Source organism: Gorilla gorilla, chromosome 3 (assembly GCF_029281585.2).
Source record: "Gorilla gorilla gorilla isolate KB3781 chromosome 3, NHGRI_mGorGor1-v2.1_pri, whole genome shotgun sequence".
Lineage (NCBI taxonomy): Eukaryota > Metazoa > Chordata > Mammalia > Primates > Hominidae > Gorilla > Gorilla gorilla.
In genome coordinates, this window is record NC_073227.2 from 211,100,482 (window position 1) to 211,118,863 (window position 18,382).

The 18,382-nt window shown below is 46.3% G+C and overlaps 1 protein-coding gene across 2 annotated transcripts; it reads left to right on the forward strand.

The window, feature by feature from the left end:
* The first annotated feature begins 20 nt into the window (after positions 1-20).
* Positions 21-14,999, forward strand: LOC129532807 (MORN repeat-containing protein 5-like). 2 transcript variants are annotated; one of them, XM_055384037.2, is made up of 5 exons: positions 36-169; positions 5,835-5,934; positions 6,890-7,037; positions 9,775-9,886; positions 14,611-14,999. In XM_055384037.2, exons 1-5 carry the CDS (start codon positions 163-165, stop codon positions 14,829-14,831), a joined length of 588 nt encoding a protein of 195 aa, XP_055240012.1. In that variant the 5' UTR covers positions 36-162; the 3' UTR covers positions 14,832-14,999. The 2 variants fall into 2 exon arrangements, with proteins under 2 accessions (XP_055240013.1, XP_055240012.1); XM_055384038.2 differs by lacking the exon at positions 5,835-5,934 and having other exon boundaries at positions 21-169.
* The last annotated feature ends 3,383 nt before the right edge of the window (positions 15,000-18,382 follow it).

Consider the following 18,382-nt stretch of genomic DNA (forward strand, 5'->3'; position numbering starts at 1 on the left):
CTCTTCGGCCTCCGGCGGGGTGGGGCTTCGATTCGGCTCCGCCCACCCCTCCAGGTTGTCATAGTGATGCCGTATCCACTGAGACTCCGGATCCTAACAGCTGGAAGCTAAAAACAGGCGCCATGGAGTACACAGGGAGCAAATATATCGGGGAATATGTAGATGGGAGGTAAGGGGCTCATTTGATTCACTTACTATACCTTGAATAGCTGTGACTGGAAAAAGACGGCTTTTTGCTTCTGCGAAACACCTTGTGCCAGGCACTTTCACAAACTTGCCCGAGTGATTTTTTCAAGGACCGTATCTAACAAGCAGCAAAGCTGAGATGCATTCATTCCATATATACTTATATGTGTGTGTGCATTGACTGTGTGTGTGTGCTATCTGCCAGTTTTAAACATAGGAATATTTAAAATGTCAAGATCCTTGCTCTTAGGGAGTTTATAATCCAGTTGGAGATGTATTGCCAATAAACAAATAAGTAATAAAATAATTACAGATAATGGTAAATGCTATAAAAACAAACACGAAGATTAGGGAAGAGAGACTGGCTAATCTGAATCTACACGGTCGCTTCCTTCCAGGAGGAGTTCACGATCTAGGGATTATTATAGAGGATTTTATACAAAAATCACTGTAGTGGACTAGTAGTAAAAAACAATTCAATAGTTTTTTTTTCTTTTCTTTTCCTCCTTCCTTCCTTTCTTCCTTCCTTCCTTCCTACCTTCCTCTCTTTCTTTCTCTCTCTCTCGTTTTTGTTTTATTTTCAGACAAGATCTCGCTCTGTTGCCCTGGCTGGAGTGCAGTGGCCTGTTCACTGCTTACTGCAGCCTCGACCCCCTACGCTCAAACAATCTTGCCGCCTCAGCCTCCCAAGTAGCTGAGACTACCGGTGTGCACCACTACCCCCAGCAAATTTTTCAACGCCTTTTGTAGAGACGGCGTCTTGCTATGTTGTCCAAGCTGGTCTCATACTCCTGGGCTAAAGTGACCCTCTTGCATGAGCCACCGTGCCCAGCAATTCAACAATGTTGAGTGGCTACCGAGTACCAGGCCCTGGAATTGACTCTGGGCACAATCCCTGTCTTCAGAAAGTTCATTCAAACATGACGCGACAAGTAGACATAACAGATAACTGCGATTCGGTGTGATAAGAGCTGTAGTAGAGAGAAGCAGAGGAAACACAGAGGTGGCCACTCTTTTTTGCCAACCACCCTGGATGAAGAAAGTGGAATCTCTGTTTTTATAGCTGAGGAAACCAAGGCTGGACGATATGAAGTGGTTTGCTGAACCAGTGCTAGTTGTCGGGACTGTGAAGCACTCCCACCTTGGGGCTCTGTATTCACAAGTTGGTGGAATTCCAGGGCATTTTGAGTTAATAGGAAAGAGGGATCTGTGGTCTGGACAGGGATAGGAGATAGATTCCTAGAGAGGGTGGTAGGAATGCTATGGGATGCTGTCTCTCTAATCATTACATCAATTTTGCAAGGAAGATGTTATTATCTTTCCAGGTAACAAAGGTGACCCTTACAGGGCTTGAGACACTTATCCTACTCAGCAGGTAAGTGGCAGAGGTGCTTGGTGTGTACTCCCTCTCACTACTCAGTGAGATAGTTCAGGCTGACCTTGCAAATAAAGGAACAGAAGTTAAGAGAAGCAAAATGACTGGCCCACCATTATGGATACATAGCTAGGAAGTAACAGAGTCAGGATTGGAACCCAATCCTCTGTCCAAACCACATTCTTACTTTTCACAAGGCCCTGCTACAGTGAAGGTGGTAGAATTTTGGCAGATAGAGATGGGGTATTGGGCATTTCAGGCACAAAAAGTTGAGAAACTACATTAATTTTTGACGGGCTGTATATGGGTGAGAGAGAAACACACAGACAAGGTAAAAGAGGGAAGGCTTTCAACCATTTGCCTTTGGCCTTCTGTGTATTTTCATTGGGTTTTTGTGCCAAATCAGCCATTTCCATGCTTTGGCCCTAGGAATTTGGGCTTTGCTTGAGGTTGTCTGGTACCTCTGTAACCACAATAGGGATTCCCAGACCTGAACAGGGCTTCCCAATTTCCCATAACTAGCAAGAAGTCAGCAGTTTTTCACTTGTTATACTTCTTTTCATAAGTTGGACATGTGTTATTCTGTATTGATTTTGTGTTTTTAACAACAGTTAACTAGAATTCTATTTGGGGCATCTCAAATTTCAGCATGTAATGAGAGCATGAGACAGGTCTGGGCTCAAGTCTGCCATTTGCTTGTTGTACACTTAATCAACCATCCATATCTCAGTTTCCTCATCTGTAAAATGGGAAAGCAATGCACATTCAGCAGCAGTGTTTCAAGGAATATGTAATGATCATATATGGGTGTTATTTACAAATGGTAGATACTCAATCGATTTTTTTTAATTTAGGGAGGGGATATTTTCCTCTTGGAGTTTAAATGAATAGAGTAACCTCTCTATACAGTAGGAAGTTGATATTTAACGTTTGGTTTAAAAAGTTTATGTAGACTCTCCATGGCTGATAGGAACATCAAATGGTACGACTGCTTTGGAAAAGTTTGGCAGTTTCTTGAAAAGTTAAACAGCCATTCCACTTATAGGTATTTACCCCAGAAACGAAAGTGTATATCTACACAAAGACATGTATACAAGTACTCATAGCAGCCTTATTTATAATAACCAAAACTAGAAACAAACCCAAATGTCATCAACAGGGGAATGAAGAAACTAATTGTGGTATATCCATTCATTGGAATACTACTCAGCAATAAAAAGGAGTGAACTATTGGTACACAGAACAACATGAATGAATCTCAAAAAATTATGTTAAGTGAAAGAGGCCAGACAAAAAGAGTAGATACTGTATGATTCCATTTATGTAAAATTCTAGAAAATGCAAATCTATGGTGACAGAAAGTAGGTCAGTAGTCACCTAGAGATGAGGATTGTGGGCAGGGGCAAGGAGGAAGTATTACAGAAAGGCATGCAGAAACTTTTGTGGGGAGTAGATATTTTGTCTTGATTGTAATAATGTTTTCCCAGGTGATGTCAAAACATGTCAAATTGTACACTTTAAACACGTGGCCTATTGTATGTCAATTACACTTCAATAAATCTACTTAAAAAAAAACCTTTAAAGAGACATGATTTCCCTGTACCACGTGTGAATATTAAAAAAATAAAAAGGTTAATGTAGTATCTGTCTGACCTCAATATTATGGTTTCTTTGGAGTAGTCGCACAATGGAGTTCTAGATAACTCCACTCCAAAGCACCACAAGGTAAGTGCCAGAAGAGACCTACAGACACAGGGGAGGAAGGGACGCCCATAGCATTTATGTAGTAACTACTGTGCTCTGGGTGGCTTTGCCTGCATCTTCTCTTCACAGGGACTCTTTGAGATAGATATCGTTATCCTGTTTTACAGATGGGAAAAGTAAGGCTCGGAGTAAACTTGCCCAAAGTCACCCAGTTAGCATTTGGCAGAGCAGGTATTAAAACCCAGGTCGATCAGACTGTAAAGCCCACGTGCTTCCTACAATAGAGCCCTGCTGCTGGGGCCCTTCAGAGGCCACATACAGTCGGAGCCGTCCTTAAAGGCTTCGTGGAAGAGATAGTATTTGAAATGGGCCTTGAAGGTTGGGTAGGATTTAGGTGGTTGGAGATGCAAGGTGAAGAATTCTTTTTCTAGAAGTTTCTAGGCAGAGGGAACAGCATGAGCAATAGCCCAGAGGGCACGTATGGAGTAGAGCTGGCAGTTCAGTTTGGCAGGAGAGTGGGTTGTGCCCAGAGGAGTTATGCAAAGGGAAGCTGGACAGGCGGTCTGTGCTCTGGCAAAGAAATTTCAATACCGTGCACAATTCTGGTGGTGGAGGAACCACTGATAGATCCTGGTAGGGCCAAGCATCAGGAAATAAAACTTATTTCATCTCTGTAACTCTCCTCATAATGCATATGTGTGGTAGAGACTCAGTAAATGTTGGCTGAATGAATGAATGAATGAATCATAGGTTTTGAGGGGTTTGTTTGAGACAGGGTCTCACTCTGGAGAGCTCTGGCTGGAGTGCAGTGGTGCAGTCTTGGCTCACAGCAATGTCCACCCCACCAGACTCAAGCGATCCTCCCACCTCAGCCTCCCCAGTAGCTGGGACCACAGATATGCGCCACCATGCCCAGCTAATTGATAGGTATTTGAGATCTGGAAATCATATCCTTATTATGGATTGAAGCCTTCACTATAAAGTGGTTTTTTTCTTCTTTTTAACTTACTTTGAATTTAGAAGGCAGGCTTTTCACCTTGAATGAATTTTTTAAAATGGAAGAGAAGGAGGGAGAAAGGAAGGGAAAGAGAGACAGAGTGAAGGAGAAAAAGAAGAAGGGAGGAGAAGGAGAGAAGGAGGGACAGAGAGGAGGGAAGCAGGAAAAGTGAAGATGGGGAGATCAGCTCAGAGCTCACTGCAGTTGTCCCAGTAGGAGGCAGCAGAACCCTGGGCCAAGGCAGAAGCAGTAAAGCCGCAGGAAAGAGAAAAATGTAGGAGAGGTTTGGGGATTTTACTGCCAGGAGTTGGCAGCTGATTGGCTCCAGTCCCGTCCAGAGATGGCTTACAGCCCCAGCCCTGGGCCCAGCTCCTGGCCTTGAACCAGAGGATTCTGATACCATTCATGGAAATAGAGAACTCTAAGGAGGTGCTGCTTAGGGGAGGAGGAGATGATTCTGTTTTAGGCGAGTTGGAGATGTCTGTGAGAGGTCTGAACAGTGATGTCCAGTTCGAGGTAAGAAAAGGGGTGGGGTCTAACCTCAGAGAAGGGTGTAGAACTTGAATATGGAGATGGTGCTTAGAAATGATAGATGTGAGCTCAAGCAAAGAGTACAGGAGGGAAGGAGAAGAGGAATTCTCCCTTCCCCCCATGTCTTGCACTAGAATAAAAGTGAAATAGTTTTCAATTTCTTGTTCTATGCCGGGCATTCTGCTATAGTTTCACAACCATCGTCTCACTCAGTTATCTCAACAACTTTGTCATCCACTCTGTTCACTGACTACTCTTTCTGTTTCCTTCATTCTTTACTCAGGAGACGTTTATGAAGCCCCTGCTTAGTGGTTCTAGGAGCTGAGGATACCAAAGTCTTCCTTTAAAGAAGCTTTTCTTAAATACCGGAGATAAGATATCTAATTACAAAACAAGATAGAAAGTGTTACGCATCCCGACAGAGGTACTAGCAAAAGCCTTAAAAAGGTCAGAGTTAGGAGAGGAGCCTTCAGCTTGTTAGGAGGAATGGAGAAGGAATGAATGAAAGCATATTTATTAAGCACTCACTATATGTCAGGCCCTTTACTAGGAAAATCGTTATATGTTACCTGTATTAATTGCAGCCATTTCACCCATAAAGAAACTGGTCAGCCCGGTGCAGTGGCTCACACCTATAATCCCAACATTTTGGGAGGCTGAGGCAGGAGGATCATTTGAGCCCAGGAGTTCTAGATCACCCTGGGCAACATAGGGAAACCCCATCTCTACAAAAAAAAAAAAAAATTAAATAAGCCAGGCGTGGTGGGGCACACCTGTGGTTCCAACTACTTGGGAGGCTGAGGTGGGAGGATCACTTGAGTTCAGGAGATTGAGGCTGCATTGAGCCATGATCACACCGCTGTACTCCAGCCTGGGAGACAGAACAAGATCTGGTCTTGGGAAAAAAACAAAAAACAAAACAAAGAAGCTAGTCAACTGGTCAAGCTGGTGTCCCTGCCTTGTTCTCCTGTATGAGCCTGTCTTCCTCCTGCATAGCACTTATCACACATTGTATAATTACTCAATTTTGTCGCCCACTAGACTGTGAGCCCCCGAGGACAGGGACTGCATCTGCCTTGATCACTGTTGAATCTGTGTTGTATTCAGCAAGTTGGACCATCAGCATAGTCCCTGACAAAATGTAGGTGCTCTGTAAATATCTGTTTGGAAGGAAAGAAGGAAGGGAAGGAAGGGAGGGAGGCACAAGCAAAGAGGTTTGGGAAAGTATCTGTATTAGTCTGTTCTCATGCTGCTGTAAGGACATAACCAAAGACTGGGTAATCTATAAAGGAAAGAGGCTTAATGGACTCACAGTTCCACATGGCTGGGAAGGCCTCACGATCATGGTGGAGGCAAAGGGGGAGCAAAGGCACATCTTACATGGCAGCAGGCAAGAGAGCATGTTCAGGGGAATTGCCCTTTATAAAACCATCAGATCTCATGAGACTTATTCACTATCATGAGAACAGCATGGGAAAAACCCACCCCCATGATTCAGTTACCTCCCACTGAGTCCCTCCCATGACATGTGGGGATTATGGGAGCTACAATTCCAGATGAGATTTGGGTGGGGACACAGCCAAACAATATCAATATCCACGATTTTATATATATATATATATAATGGTGGTAAGCTTCAAACCCTTACTCCTGTCTCTAAATTTCATATTTTCCCTAATATTCCACTTGTGGCATAATAGGCAAGGATGGATTGGTCATGGGGGACAGAGAAATCACAGAACCAGCTGCCAGAAAACCTGGGCTCTAGTGTCCACAGTTTTTACTGTGTGTGGCTTTGGGCACATCTCTACACTCTCTGGGCCTACTAAGGGGGTTTATTTCAGGGAGCAGTGTGAACTCCAAGGTGAGAGTGAGCCTCTAGGTGAAGGGGAGAATGAACAGAGCAAACTCTATTCCCCTCTTTTCGTTTTTGAGCTTTTGAGGGAAACAAAACAAAAATTTTGTTTTCAGCAGAGTACTGCTGGGATGAGAAGGATGAGAATGCTGAGAACGGGGTTCCTGCTCACTCTGTTGCCTGCCAGCTCTGACCCTCCAGCTGTCACACAGGGCTCAGTGATTTCCCTGTGTCTTTACAGGATGGAGGGCAAAGCCAAGTACATCCTCCCTACCGAAACAATATATGTTGGGGAAATGAAGGATGGCATGTTTCACGGCGAAGGAACCCTGTACCTCCCCAGTGGAAGCCAATACGACGCCATTTGGGAAAACGGATTGGCCATAAAGGTGATCAGCTGGGGGGGCGGGTGCTGTGGAGGAGAGATCCTCGGGCAAGAAGAGCCTCACCCTCTGGCGCCCCATCGTCCCTGTCTGGTGCCCACCTCGTTCCATTCACTCTGCTCTTTGCTTCTCCCCCACTCCCCCAACTTTTTTTTTTTTTTTTTTTTTTTTTTTTTTAGTCTCACTCTGTCACCAGGCTGGAGTGCAGTGGCACAATCTCGGCTCACTGCAACCTCCACCTCCTGGGTTCAAGCGAGTCTCCTGCCTCAGCCTCCCGAGTAGCTGGGACTACGGGCATGCGCCACCATGCCCAGCTAATTTTTGTATTTTTAGTAGAGATTGGGTTTCACCATGTTTGCCAGGATGGTCTCAATCTCTTGACCTTGTGATCCACCCGCCTTGGCCTCCCAAAGTGCTGGGATTACAGGTGCACAGGTGCGAGCCACCACACCTGACCTTTTTTTTTTTTTTTTGAAAACGAGTCTCTGTCGCCCAGGCTGGAGCACAGTGGTGTGATCTCAGCTCACCACAACCTCTGCCTCCTGGGTTCAAGCTATTCTCTTGCCTAGGCCTCCTGAGTAGCTGGGATTACAGGTATGTGCCACCATGCCCGGCTAATTTCTCCCTGCTTCTGGATCTCCCAGGGCTCTAGAATCCTCTCCCTCTATATCTGGAAGGATCTGTGGAGAGGCCATGATGAGTTTGCATCTGTTACACCACTTACTGCCTGGCCTTAGGCCCACGACTTCACCTCCCTGAGAGTTCTTCACCTATCAACTCAGGACAGTTAGTTGCATTAGTTATGTGTTGGTACTATAACAGGTTACCACAGATTTAGTCTGAAATCAGCACAAATGTATTATCTTACAGTTCTAGAGCTCAAAAGTCTGAAATAGGTCAGCAAGCCTGCATTCCGTCCAGAGGCTCTGTGGGAAAACCTGTTTCCTTGCCTTTTCCAGCTTCTAGAGGCTGCCTGCATTCCTTGGCTCATGGCCACGCATCACTCCGACCTCTGCTTTCATCATCACGCCACCCTTCATCCCTCTGCTTTCATCGTCATCTCATCTTCTCTCACCCTGACCTTACTATTTCCCTCTCATAGGAACCTTGCAATCATATTTGGCACACCCAGATAATCCAAATAATCTTCCCACTTCAGGATCCTTCATTTAATTGCATCTGCAAAATCCCTCTTGCCATGTAAAGTAGCATACTCACAGGTTGCAGCAGACAGGGACATCTTTGGGGGACCATTATTCAGCCTACCACAATAGTACAAGGCACCTCAATATATATATGTGAACACTTTGCTAAGTTCCCAGCACACAAGAGGCACTCAATAAGTGTTAGCTCTTATTACCACCATCACTGCTACTATCATTATAACTTACCTAATCCAAGGATTCTTACCCCCTGGTATTTGTGAGTCATGAATAGAATTCAGGGAGTCACTGAAACCTCTTGATTTATATACAGAAATTTCTGTGTAAAGGGGACTAAGTTTTTCTCCAGGAAAAGCATCTATAGCTTTCATCAGTTTCACTAAGAGCATCTTGGGGCCTGACTCATGACCTAAAAAAGGTTAAGAAATGCTCCTTGTTTTATAGCTTGGAGAGTCTAAGCCCCAGGAAGGGGATGTGACTTTCCCGAGGTCACACAGTGAATTAATAGTATCATTGGAATTTCCACCCATGTTTCCTGATGCCCAGGCCAATGCAATTTCTACATCCTGAGGCTTCCTTTAGCAGTAAGGCAGCAAAGGCAGAATGTATGCGTTTGGACAAAGGGCCGTGGCTGATGGCTCTGACCTTTCCAGCTATAATAATAATAAAAGAATAATAACATTTATTGAGGGCTTACTTTGTGTCAGTGTGTCAGTCAGGGTTCTTCAGAGACACAAAACCAATAGGATATACAGAGATGTATGGAAAGAGATTTATATTAGGGATTGGCTCACAAGATTATGGAGGCTAAGAAGCTTCCCAATCTTCCCTCTGCAACCTGGAGGCCCAGGAAAGCTGTTAGTGTAGTTCCAGTCCAAACCCAAGGGCCTCAACCAGGGGGATCAATGGTGTAAGTCCCAGTCAGAGTTCAAAGGCCTGAGAACCAGGAATGCTGATGTCCAAGGGCAAGGAAGATGGATGTCCCAGCACAAGCAGAGACAGGGGATTGGCGCTTCCTCTGCCTTTTTGTTCTATCCAGGCCCTCAACGGATTGTATGGTGCCCACCCACTTTGGTGAGGGTGGAACTTCTTTGCTCAGTCCACCGATTAAAATGCGAATCCCTTCTAGAAACGCCCTCATGAACACACCCAGAAATGTTTTACCAGCTATCTGGGCATCCCTTTCACTTAACCCAGTCAAGTTGCCTCACAAAATCAACCATCACAGCCAGGCACTGTGCTAAATGCTTCACGTGTGCTATCTCATTGAATTTTCAATCAACCCTATTTTATGTACAGTATCATTAACTTAATTTTACAAATGAGGAAATGAAGGACCAGAGAGAGTGGGTCATCTGCCCAAGTTCATCTGCCAAAGTGAGTTCACCCACTTTGAGCGGCAGGGACAGGGCTCGGCACTTATACCCATTCCCTCTTGTCGTCACAACCATAGTAATTGTGATAGTTACCACTTCTTTACTGCAGCCATCAGAAAGGCCCCCACTTCCCTTGATATCTGAACCTCTTGGCCAAAAGCCTTCAGCTTCCTCAGATGCACATGTGTGCTCCTTGTCTTCCAGGGCACATATACCTTCGTAGATGGGCTGCACTATGATGAGAAGAACTGGCATTACTGCGACGGCTATGATCGGAGGTTTTACACAGAGATCCTCAATGGCTTGAAGCCTGCAGGTACCCAGGCACCCACCCTTTCCTTCATACCCAAACTGAGAGGGAAACTAAGACAGTTTCGGATAAGTGGACTGTGTCCTACTGAAGTAACTTAAAGGGGAAGAGGAACTGAGCAGGCGTAGAAGAATACAAAAGAGCCAGGTCCTGGAGCCAGGAAGGCCAGTCCTCATATCTCAGCTCCACTGTGCTAGCCAGAGGACCATGGGCAAGGGACTTTACCCACTGTGCCTCAGTTTCTCCCCTTCAAAATGGAGTCAATCAGCTGGGCGTGGTGACTCATGCCTGTAATCCCAGCACTTTGGGAGGCCAAGGCGGGTGGATCACTTGAGGTCAGGACTTCCAGACCATCCTGGCCAACATAGTGAAACCTGTCTCTACTAAAAATACAAAAATTAGCCGGGTATGGTGGCATGCCTGTAATCCCAGCTACTCAGGAGGCTGAGGCATGAGAATCGTTTGAACTCACTAGGTGGAGTTTGCAGTGAGCTGACATCACGCCACTGCACTCCAGCCTGGGCGACAGAGCGACACTCTGGTCTCAGAAAAAAAAAAAAAAAATCAAAATGGGGTCAACAGCATCATCTACCTCCCAAGATTGTTGTAAATAAGATAATTCATGTCAGGTGTTTAGAACAATGCCTTGAATGCATGTGGGTGCACGGTACATGTCAGCTGTTCTTATTCGTGGTACCTACTATAACACTAAAATTATGTAAATATTTTAAAAAGAAAGAGTTAAGGACGAAAGCAGTACTGACAGAGCATGTGCTTTGTGTATCAGGTGCTGGGGGAGGCTCTCTGTAATCCCTGTCTCCCTAATGTCCAGATGACCCTGCCCAGTCAGCCTTCCTAGTCCCATGTCACTCCAGGTTGAGGCTGTGGAGTTCAGACATGGTTCCCTGTGGCAGAGCTCACACTGGCAGCCCAGTCTTCCTCTCTGAGGTCCTCTGTATCATGCTACCTCCCTGCAAAAACCGTGTTTCATCATGGAGGGCTACATTTGGACTATAAGTCTGGATTCAGAGAGTGGCACCTTAAAATTTTGAGACGTGTTCCAGGTCAGGTGAGCCTCAAGACAAAGGGAGGGGAGGGATAGCATTAGGACAAATACCTAATGTAGATGACAGGTTGATGGGTGCAGCAAACCACCATGGCACGTGTATACCTATGTAACAAACCTGCACATTCTGCACATGTACCCCAGAACTTAAAGTATAATAAAAAATAAATAAATAATAAAATAATAAAAAAAGAAGAGTGTAGTTTTTGGCACAGCAGAGATAATATATCCAAAATGACAGATGGGGAAACAACTCTGTATACTATAAAAACAATCCCAACTTAGCTTGTGAGAGACCATGAGCTGTGGTTGACAGAGCATGGAGCCAGAAATTGTGGGTCTGAGTCCTAGCATTCTCTGTCTATAGCTGGATGAGCCTGCACAAGTCAACCTCCGTCAGGGCAGAAGCCTCCAGGAAGCACCCAGGCACTGGAGTCAGGCAGACCTGAGCTCAAACCCCCATCTCCTTCCCTTCCCAGCTTCATGACCTTGGGTCAGTTAGTTGACCGGGTGAGCCGCCTTCTCTCCCTTTGCCCTCCTGACACTTACTCTGCTATTTTCCTCCTATCCCCAGGCTTCTTTGCCACTGCCTCCTCAACATCCCCCCACCCCCAGTTATTCACGTTGAGGTTCCCGGGGCTCTCTGGCTTAGGCATTTTCTGTTTTCATTCTATATGCTCTTCCTGAACAAGTTGATACACTTCTAAGCCTTCAACTACCATCGGCTTCTAAACTGAAATCAGAATCCCTGAGCCTGAGATCCCTGCATCAAGCTTCCCTGACACCTGTATTGGTCGTTCTCAACTTGTTTGCACTGAATTCATTGTCACCCCCACCGTGATGGCTGCCTCACTGAATGTCATGCCCATCCACCTAGGTAAGCCTAATCCTCCCTTCCCCTGCCCCCTAAGTGCAATGGTCCTATGGATTTTACCTCTGAAATATAGACTTTATTTGTTTATTCAACAAATATTTATTGAGCACTTCCATGTGCCAGGCAGCATTCTCTTCATACTCTTTGCCACTGCCCTGTTCCAGCCCTCCATCATCTTTCCCCTTGATGACCTGAGTCCAGAGATCCCCACTTGGCCCCCTTGAGGTCATTCTCCATTCTGCAGTCACTTCCATCTTTTTTTTTTTTTTTGAGACAGAGTCTTGCTCTGTTGCCCAGGCTGGAGTGCAGTGGTATGATCATAGCTCACTGTAACTTTGAACTCCTGGGCTCAAGCGATCCTCCTGCCAAGTGATCTGGCCTCCTAAGTAGCTGGAACTACAGGAATGTGCCACCATTCCTGGTTAATTTTTTTTTTTTTAAGTTTCTTGTAGAGATGGGTCTTGCCATGGTGCCCAGGCTCATCTAGAACTCCTGGCCTTAAGCAACCTTCCCTCCTTAACTTGGGATTACAGGCGTGAGCCACCATGCCCGGCCGCTTACATCTTTTAAAGTGTGAATCTGATTGCCTCCCTCCCGCCCCGCCCCTTGAGTGCTCCCTATACCCTCAAGATAAGGTTTCAAATTCTCAGAAACAGTGACATTCTCTGGCTCCTGCTCATGTCCCAGCCTCATCCTAGGCTACCCACCCTTCTCGGTTTTTCTCTCTCCCCTCTTGCCATGCTTGCTTTCTCTCTATTTCTCAAAGAGACCACACTTTTTCCTGCCATTCTCTCTGCCTGGAATACTTTAACCCTCTTACTTCACCCAAATAACTCCTTCCCGTCCTTCAGGTCTCAGCTCAACGTCCTGAAGCTGGGAGCCCCTTCCCTGAATTCCCACACTAGGTAAGGTCTCCCTGTGGCATATCACAGCAGCCATGACCTCCTCCCAGGGCTTGGATCGTGAGTGTTCATCTCGTCTTCCCAAGCTGTGAGCAACATGAGGGCAGGGCCCTAGCACATTGTCTGGCATACAGTGGGTACTCGTTAAAGAGTTATTGTCAAACAGGGATAATGATATTGACATCACAGTGCAGGGTGAAGTATGTGCTTAGGGGAGTTAAGGCAATGACATTAAGAAATATTTCCTAAGCTCCTACTGTATGTCAGACACTGGCTGGACCCAGGGAGACCAGAGTTAAGAGGACATCATCTCTCCCTTCAAAGAGCTGCCAGTCTAGCTGCAGCTTGAGAACCTTGCAAATCACTCCTCCCGGATTAGTTATGATGGGAGGCCTGGACTTTGCCATGGGCTCTTCACCCCAATTAAGGCTGTAGGCAAAAAGCCCTCAGCCTTAAGCCTTAGCTCTCACACAATGGCTGGTTTTGCTAAAGCTAAGCCTCTGCCAGTCTCGTGGTGGCTTTTCCCGAACCTGCCTGGCTCTCCCCGAACCTGCCTGGCTCTCCCCTACTTCTCCTGTGACCCTCAGAAGAGCAGCTTGATTCTAAGTAGCTACTTCCTTCCCTTGTCACTCCACACTTTGCCTCTCGGAGCTGGCATTGTTAGGGCAACTCGCCCTGCCTGTAAGGCAGGGTGAGGGTTAAAAGTGCCCTGTGATCTCTTGGAGCATCTGTGAGATGGACATTGGCATGAGGCTTTGGTGAGAGAATGGCTGTAAAGTGCTTGACATGGAGTAAGTTCTCGGTAGTCATTAGCCAGTACATATGGGGTTAGGTTTAGGATCAGGGTCAGTGTCAGGGTTACGGTTAGGCATGTCATTAAGCAACACAAGAGTTCCTACTGTGTGCAAGACTCTGGGTTGTGGGCGTGGTGCTGTGTGCTCAGTGGGCATCCAGCTCTCAGTCTAGAGAACAAGGAACTATAGCAACTATAGTTAGAAGGAACCTGAGAAGTTATTTATTCCAACCTCTCCCTTTACTTGAGCCATGGCGTTTCAAGATACACATACCTAGCGTGCATGACCTAAAAGGTGCACTCAATCTTCTTTCTCTCCCAGAGATCTCAGTGTCCCTGGTCCTGTGGCTGCACCTAGGCTGTCTCCTCTCCTGATGTTGGCACCTGAACATACAGGTTCCAGAGCTGGACTGCCTCCTAGCTGGATAACCTTGGGAAAGTTACTTTAACTTCTCTGAGCCTCAGTTTTCTTATCTGTAAAATGGAGCCACAGAGTTGCTCTCAGGATTAAATAAAAGAGGAGCACAATGCCTGGCACATAATAAACATTCAATGAGTGGCAGCCACCGTGGTAATTTTGGCAAGAGTCAAAGTTCTCCACCACCTGCCCCTTGTCCACCTGATCCATTTCTTTTCTGCTGTTCTCCTTCATACGTGCTCTGCTCTACAAGGTTTCCAGAGTGGGGCTTAAGGATCCATGCCTCTGGCCTCTGCCCACGCTTTGAATGCCACCCCTCTTCTGGATCTGATGCTCTCCTATCCATTTGCCAACTCTGACTTACCCTCAGCGTCTGTCTAACTTCAGAACCTGTGCCCTTTGTCATGGTATCCGAAGAAATGGAGGAGGATGGGGTCAAAGGAAGAAGAAGACAGAGGGTCTCGTTCCCAAGACCCTGTTCCCAAGAGCCATGTTCAGAAAGTTCCTTTGGGGCACTGTTTCTGCTGGGTTTGCTTCTTGCCCTGAGTAGGGGGTATTTAGTTCAACAGGGGAGCCAGATAGTCACATGAGCCACCAGCCACAAGTGGACCTTATGGGAACATTGGGTTTGGATTTGACCTTGATGGTGAACTAATTGCCCATTATGTTCTTTCAAGGTATGGCTCAACTCACCAATATGGACCCACCTAGAAAAATCCCCAGGGGCTATTACGATTGTGGAGATGGCTTCTATAACCCAGTCACGAGGGTAGTCAAGGGCTATAGGAACCGCTTTCTAAGAAACACAGGTAGGTTTCTTCCGACACTGCAGCACGTTTTCTCTTCACCCACATATAAGTATGTGCATCTGTATGTACAAATGTATGCACACACTTGACGAGAAAGAAGCTTTTGCTGATAGAAGATGAAAGTTGATTACCTGGATGTTTTATTTTTTGGACTTCTCGTGGCTGGCAAATCTGTACATAGTCCTAGAGTGAGGTAAAAGGACATTCGTGGTCTAGCTGTGACGGCACATAAATGTCGCACTGAAAGGATTAAGGTACTTATTTTTGTATGCATTCCTTCGATTTTAATGGGCACTTAATATATGCTAGACACTGTGCTTGGTGTTGGGGGAAAAGCAGAGCAAAGCTGGACACAGCCCCCCTTCCTTGTGGAGCTTGCATTCTAAAAGTGGCAGAGAAGTATTATAAACAGTTAATTGTATCATGGAACAGACACAATGAAGGGAAAAACATGGTCCTGTGGGAAGGGAAAGTAGGGGCCCCAGAGAGGTGGGACGGATGCTGTGGGAGCACAAATAAGGGCTATCAAATCCCGAAGCGGTTAGTCAGAGAAGGTTTCAAGGAGGAAATGACTTCTAAGCTGAGACCTGAAGAATAACTGGGAGTTGACCACAAGGCCTGGGGAGAGGGTTTCCCAGCGAGAGGAAATGGCACAGGCAATGGCCTAGAGGGGAGTGATCCCTTGAGGTCCAAGAAGGTTGGTTCATCCTTTAGCTAGGGGAGTAGGTACCTTGGAGGATCCAGAACCTCAGTTTGGTGAGTCAACACAAGGCTGATCAGACGAAGAAGAACCCATTTACAGTGACCACACTCACAGGAGATCAATACACAAATAATAGAACATTTTCCTTTAATGCAGTGATTCCTAAACTTATCCTTTTCTGAAGTCACACTCCCACTAGGAATATCAAAAGATATGGACCCTCTTGCCGGAAAAATGTCCATGCATGCACACACACACACGCGTGCGCCCACACGCGCACATGCATACACACACACACACATTTTGCAGATAGTCTTAAGGGGTGGATGGTCCCTCTAAAGACCTAGGTCAAGAAACCTTGCTCTATAATGAGAAAGAAACTGCCAGGTAGACCAGAACATCTGTGCTGGTGAATGAGAGCATCCTCTCCCTATAGGGAAATTTACTCAGTAAGTCGGTGATGACCAGAAAGGTGCCTCATGGGGCTAGAGTAAGAGCAAGGAGAGGCCGGGCGCGGTGGCTCACACCTGTAATCCCAGCACTTTGGGAGGCCGAGGCGGGCGGATCATGAGGTCAGGAGATCGAGACCATCCTGGCTAACACGGTGAAACCCCGTCTCTACTAAAAATACAAAAAATTAGCCAGGTGTGGTGGCGGGCGCCTGTAGTCCCACCTACTGGGGAGGCTGAGACAGGAGAATGGCGTGAACCCGGGAGGCGGAGCTTGCAGTGAGCCGAGATCGCGCCACTGCACTCCAGCCTGGGCGACAGAGCGAGACTCTGTCTCAAAAAAAAAAAAAAAAGAAAAGAGCAAGGAGAATTGTCAGTTGATCCTATGACTGGAATCCTGCAGCTAAGATGCCCCTAACCCACTGGATGCTACTGGAGGAACATGGCAAATGCTCACACTCCAAGTCCCCCAGCTCACATTTCTTCAATGACTTCCCTTTTCCATTTGCACAATGCACTACTATGTAGCACGCTAACTCTGCTGGGTGCTAATAGGTTTACCATGAAGTTTCTTGGTCAAATAAAATAAGGAGATGTTGCCCTAAACAATGCTAACCAGGCTTATTTACTGCAGAACTTCTCAGGGCCTTTAATATGCTAATAAACTTTGTACTTTTCCTTCATGGCACTTATTTCAACATAATTAAATGTAATTATTTGCTTAATATCTGTCTCTCCCACTGGACTGTAGGATCCGTGTGAGAAGGAACTCTGCATTATCTTGTATCACTAAGAGTTCAGTTAGAAAAATGGAAAGAGGCAGGACGCCGTGGCTCATGCCTGTAATCCCAGCACTTTGGGATGCCAAGACAGGCAGATCACAAGGTCAGGAGTTCGAGACTGCCTGGCCAACATAGTGAAACCCCGTCTCTACTAAAAATACAAAAAATTAGCTGGGCGTGGTGGTGGGTGCCTGTAATCCCAGCTACTCAGGAGGCTGAGGCAGGAGAATCACTTGAACCTGGGAGGCGGAGGTTGTAGTGAGCCAAGATAGCGCCACTCCACTCCAGCCCGGGTGATAGTGTGATTCTCCATCTCAAAAAATAAAAAGAAAAATGGAAAGAATTTAATATCAGGAAATTGGTGGCTACCAGGGAACTAGAAAAGCAAAGGAAGACATTGAGGTAACAGAGAAAGTAACTGCAGGATGCAGGCACCCCCTCAAGGACTGGGGACAATAGTAAGAGATTAGGTTGTGAGAACCTAGAAGGTCAACAGAGGGACCCCCCAGGACCTGCAACCCAGACACCTGAGCAGAGACCAGCTGGGGCTGGCTCCTGGGAGCTCAGATCAGGGCTTCTGCAGAGCTGGGACCCAGACCTCTGGCGGGGGAGCACTGCCCAGTGGAGCCTCTGAAGAGAGAGATGAAGCTGATTCTAGGAGTGTGGAAAAAACTGGAAACTGGAAGTGAAATGACACTGCTGAGATGACATTGGCATGAACAACAAAGACAACAGAAAGGAGTGTATCTTTGTCTGCCTGACAGCCCCTAACAAGGAGCCGGCTGGCAAAACTAACGTAATTCAGACAGTTCCAGTCCCACCATTGCCAAGTTAAGTATGGAAGGCTCAGTTTGGAGCTGAGAGTCAGTAGCTTCTCTTTTTTCATTTTGAGATGGAGTTTCACTCTTGTTGCCCAGTCGGGAGTACAATGACGCGATCTTGGCTCACTGCAACCTCTGCCTCCCAGGTTCAAGTGATTCTCCTGCCTCAGCCTCCCAAGTAGCTGGGATTACAGGCACCCGCCACCATGCCCAGCTAATTTTTGTATTTTTAGCAGAGGCAGGGTTTTGCCATGTTGGCCAGGCTGGTCTTGAACTACTGACCTCAGGTGATCCATCCACCTCGGCCTCCGAAAGTGCTGGAATTACCTGACACTGCACCTAACCAGGTGTCAATAGCTTCTCACTGGCCCAGCCACCCCTTTTGTTGCTCAGCATCCACACACATTCTTCTACAGATATTAAGTCTTCTGTACTACATTAATAAGTGTATATTTTTTGTATAACAAGTTTCAATGCATCCTTCATATTAACACAAGGCCCTCTCCCCTTCTCCCACAGAGGGGAGATAGGAAGCCCCAACAGACACTGCACCCATCTTTTGAGTGAGGTTATTCCTTGGCAGTTCTGCCTGAAGAGTTTATAACCTACAAGCTCCTGCCAATAATCCTTCTATAAAATAACAAGGATAAAAGAGGAAACAAAAGAAAAAATTAGTAAATAAAAACAAATATGCTAGCCAGGCATGGTGGCTTGTGCCTGTAACCTCAGCTATTTGGGAAGCTGAGGCAGGAGGATCTCTTGAGCCCAGGAGTTTGAGGGCAACCTGGGCAACACAGCAAGACCTTATCTCTTAAAACAAAACAGACCGAGTGCAGTTGCTAACACCTGTAAACCTAGCACTTTAGGAGGCTAAGGCAGGCGGAT

Bases quoted from the DNA above. Each gene is read 5' to 3' on its own strand.
- LOC129532807 (XM_055384037.2), top strand. The intron at 5,935-6,889 runs GTAGGTGCTCTG...GTGTCTTTACAG, and splicing joins AGCATAGTCCCTGACAAAAT to GATGGAGGGCAAAGCCAAGT. The intron at 9,887-14,610 runs GTACCCAGGCAC...TGTTCTTTCAAG, and splicing joins CAATGGCTTGAAGCCTGCAG to GTATGGCTCAACTCACCAAT.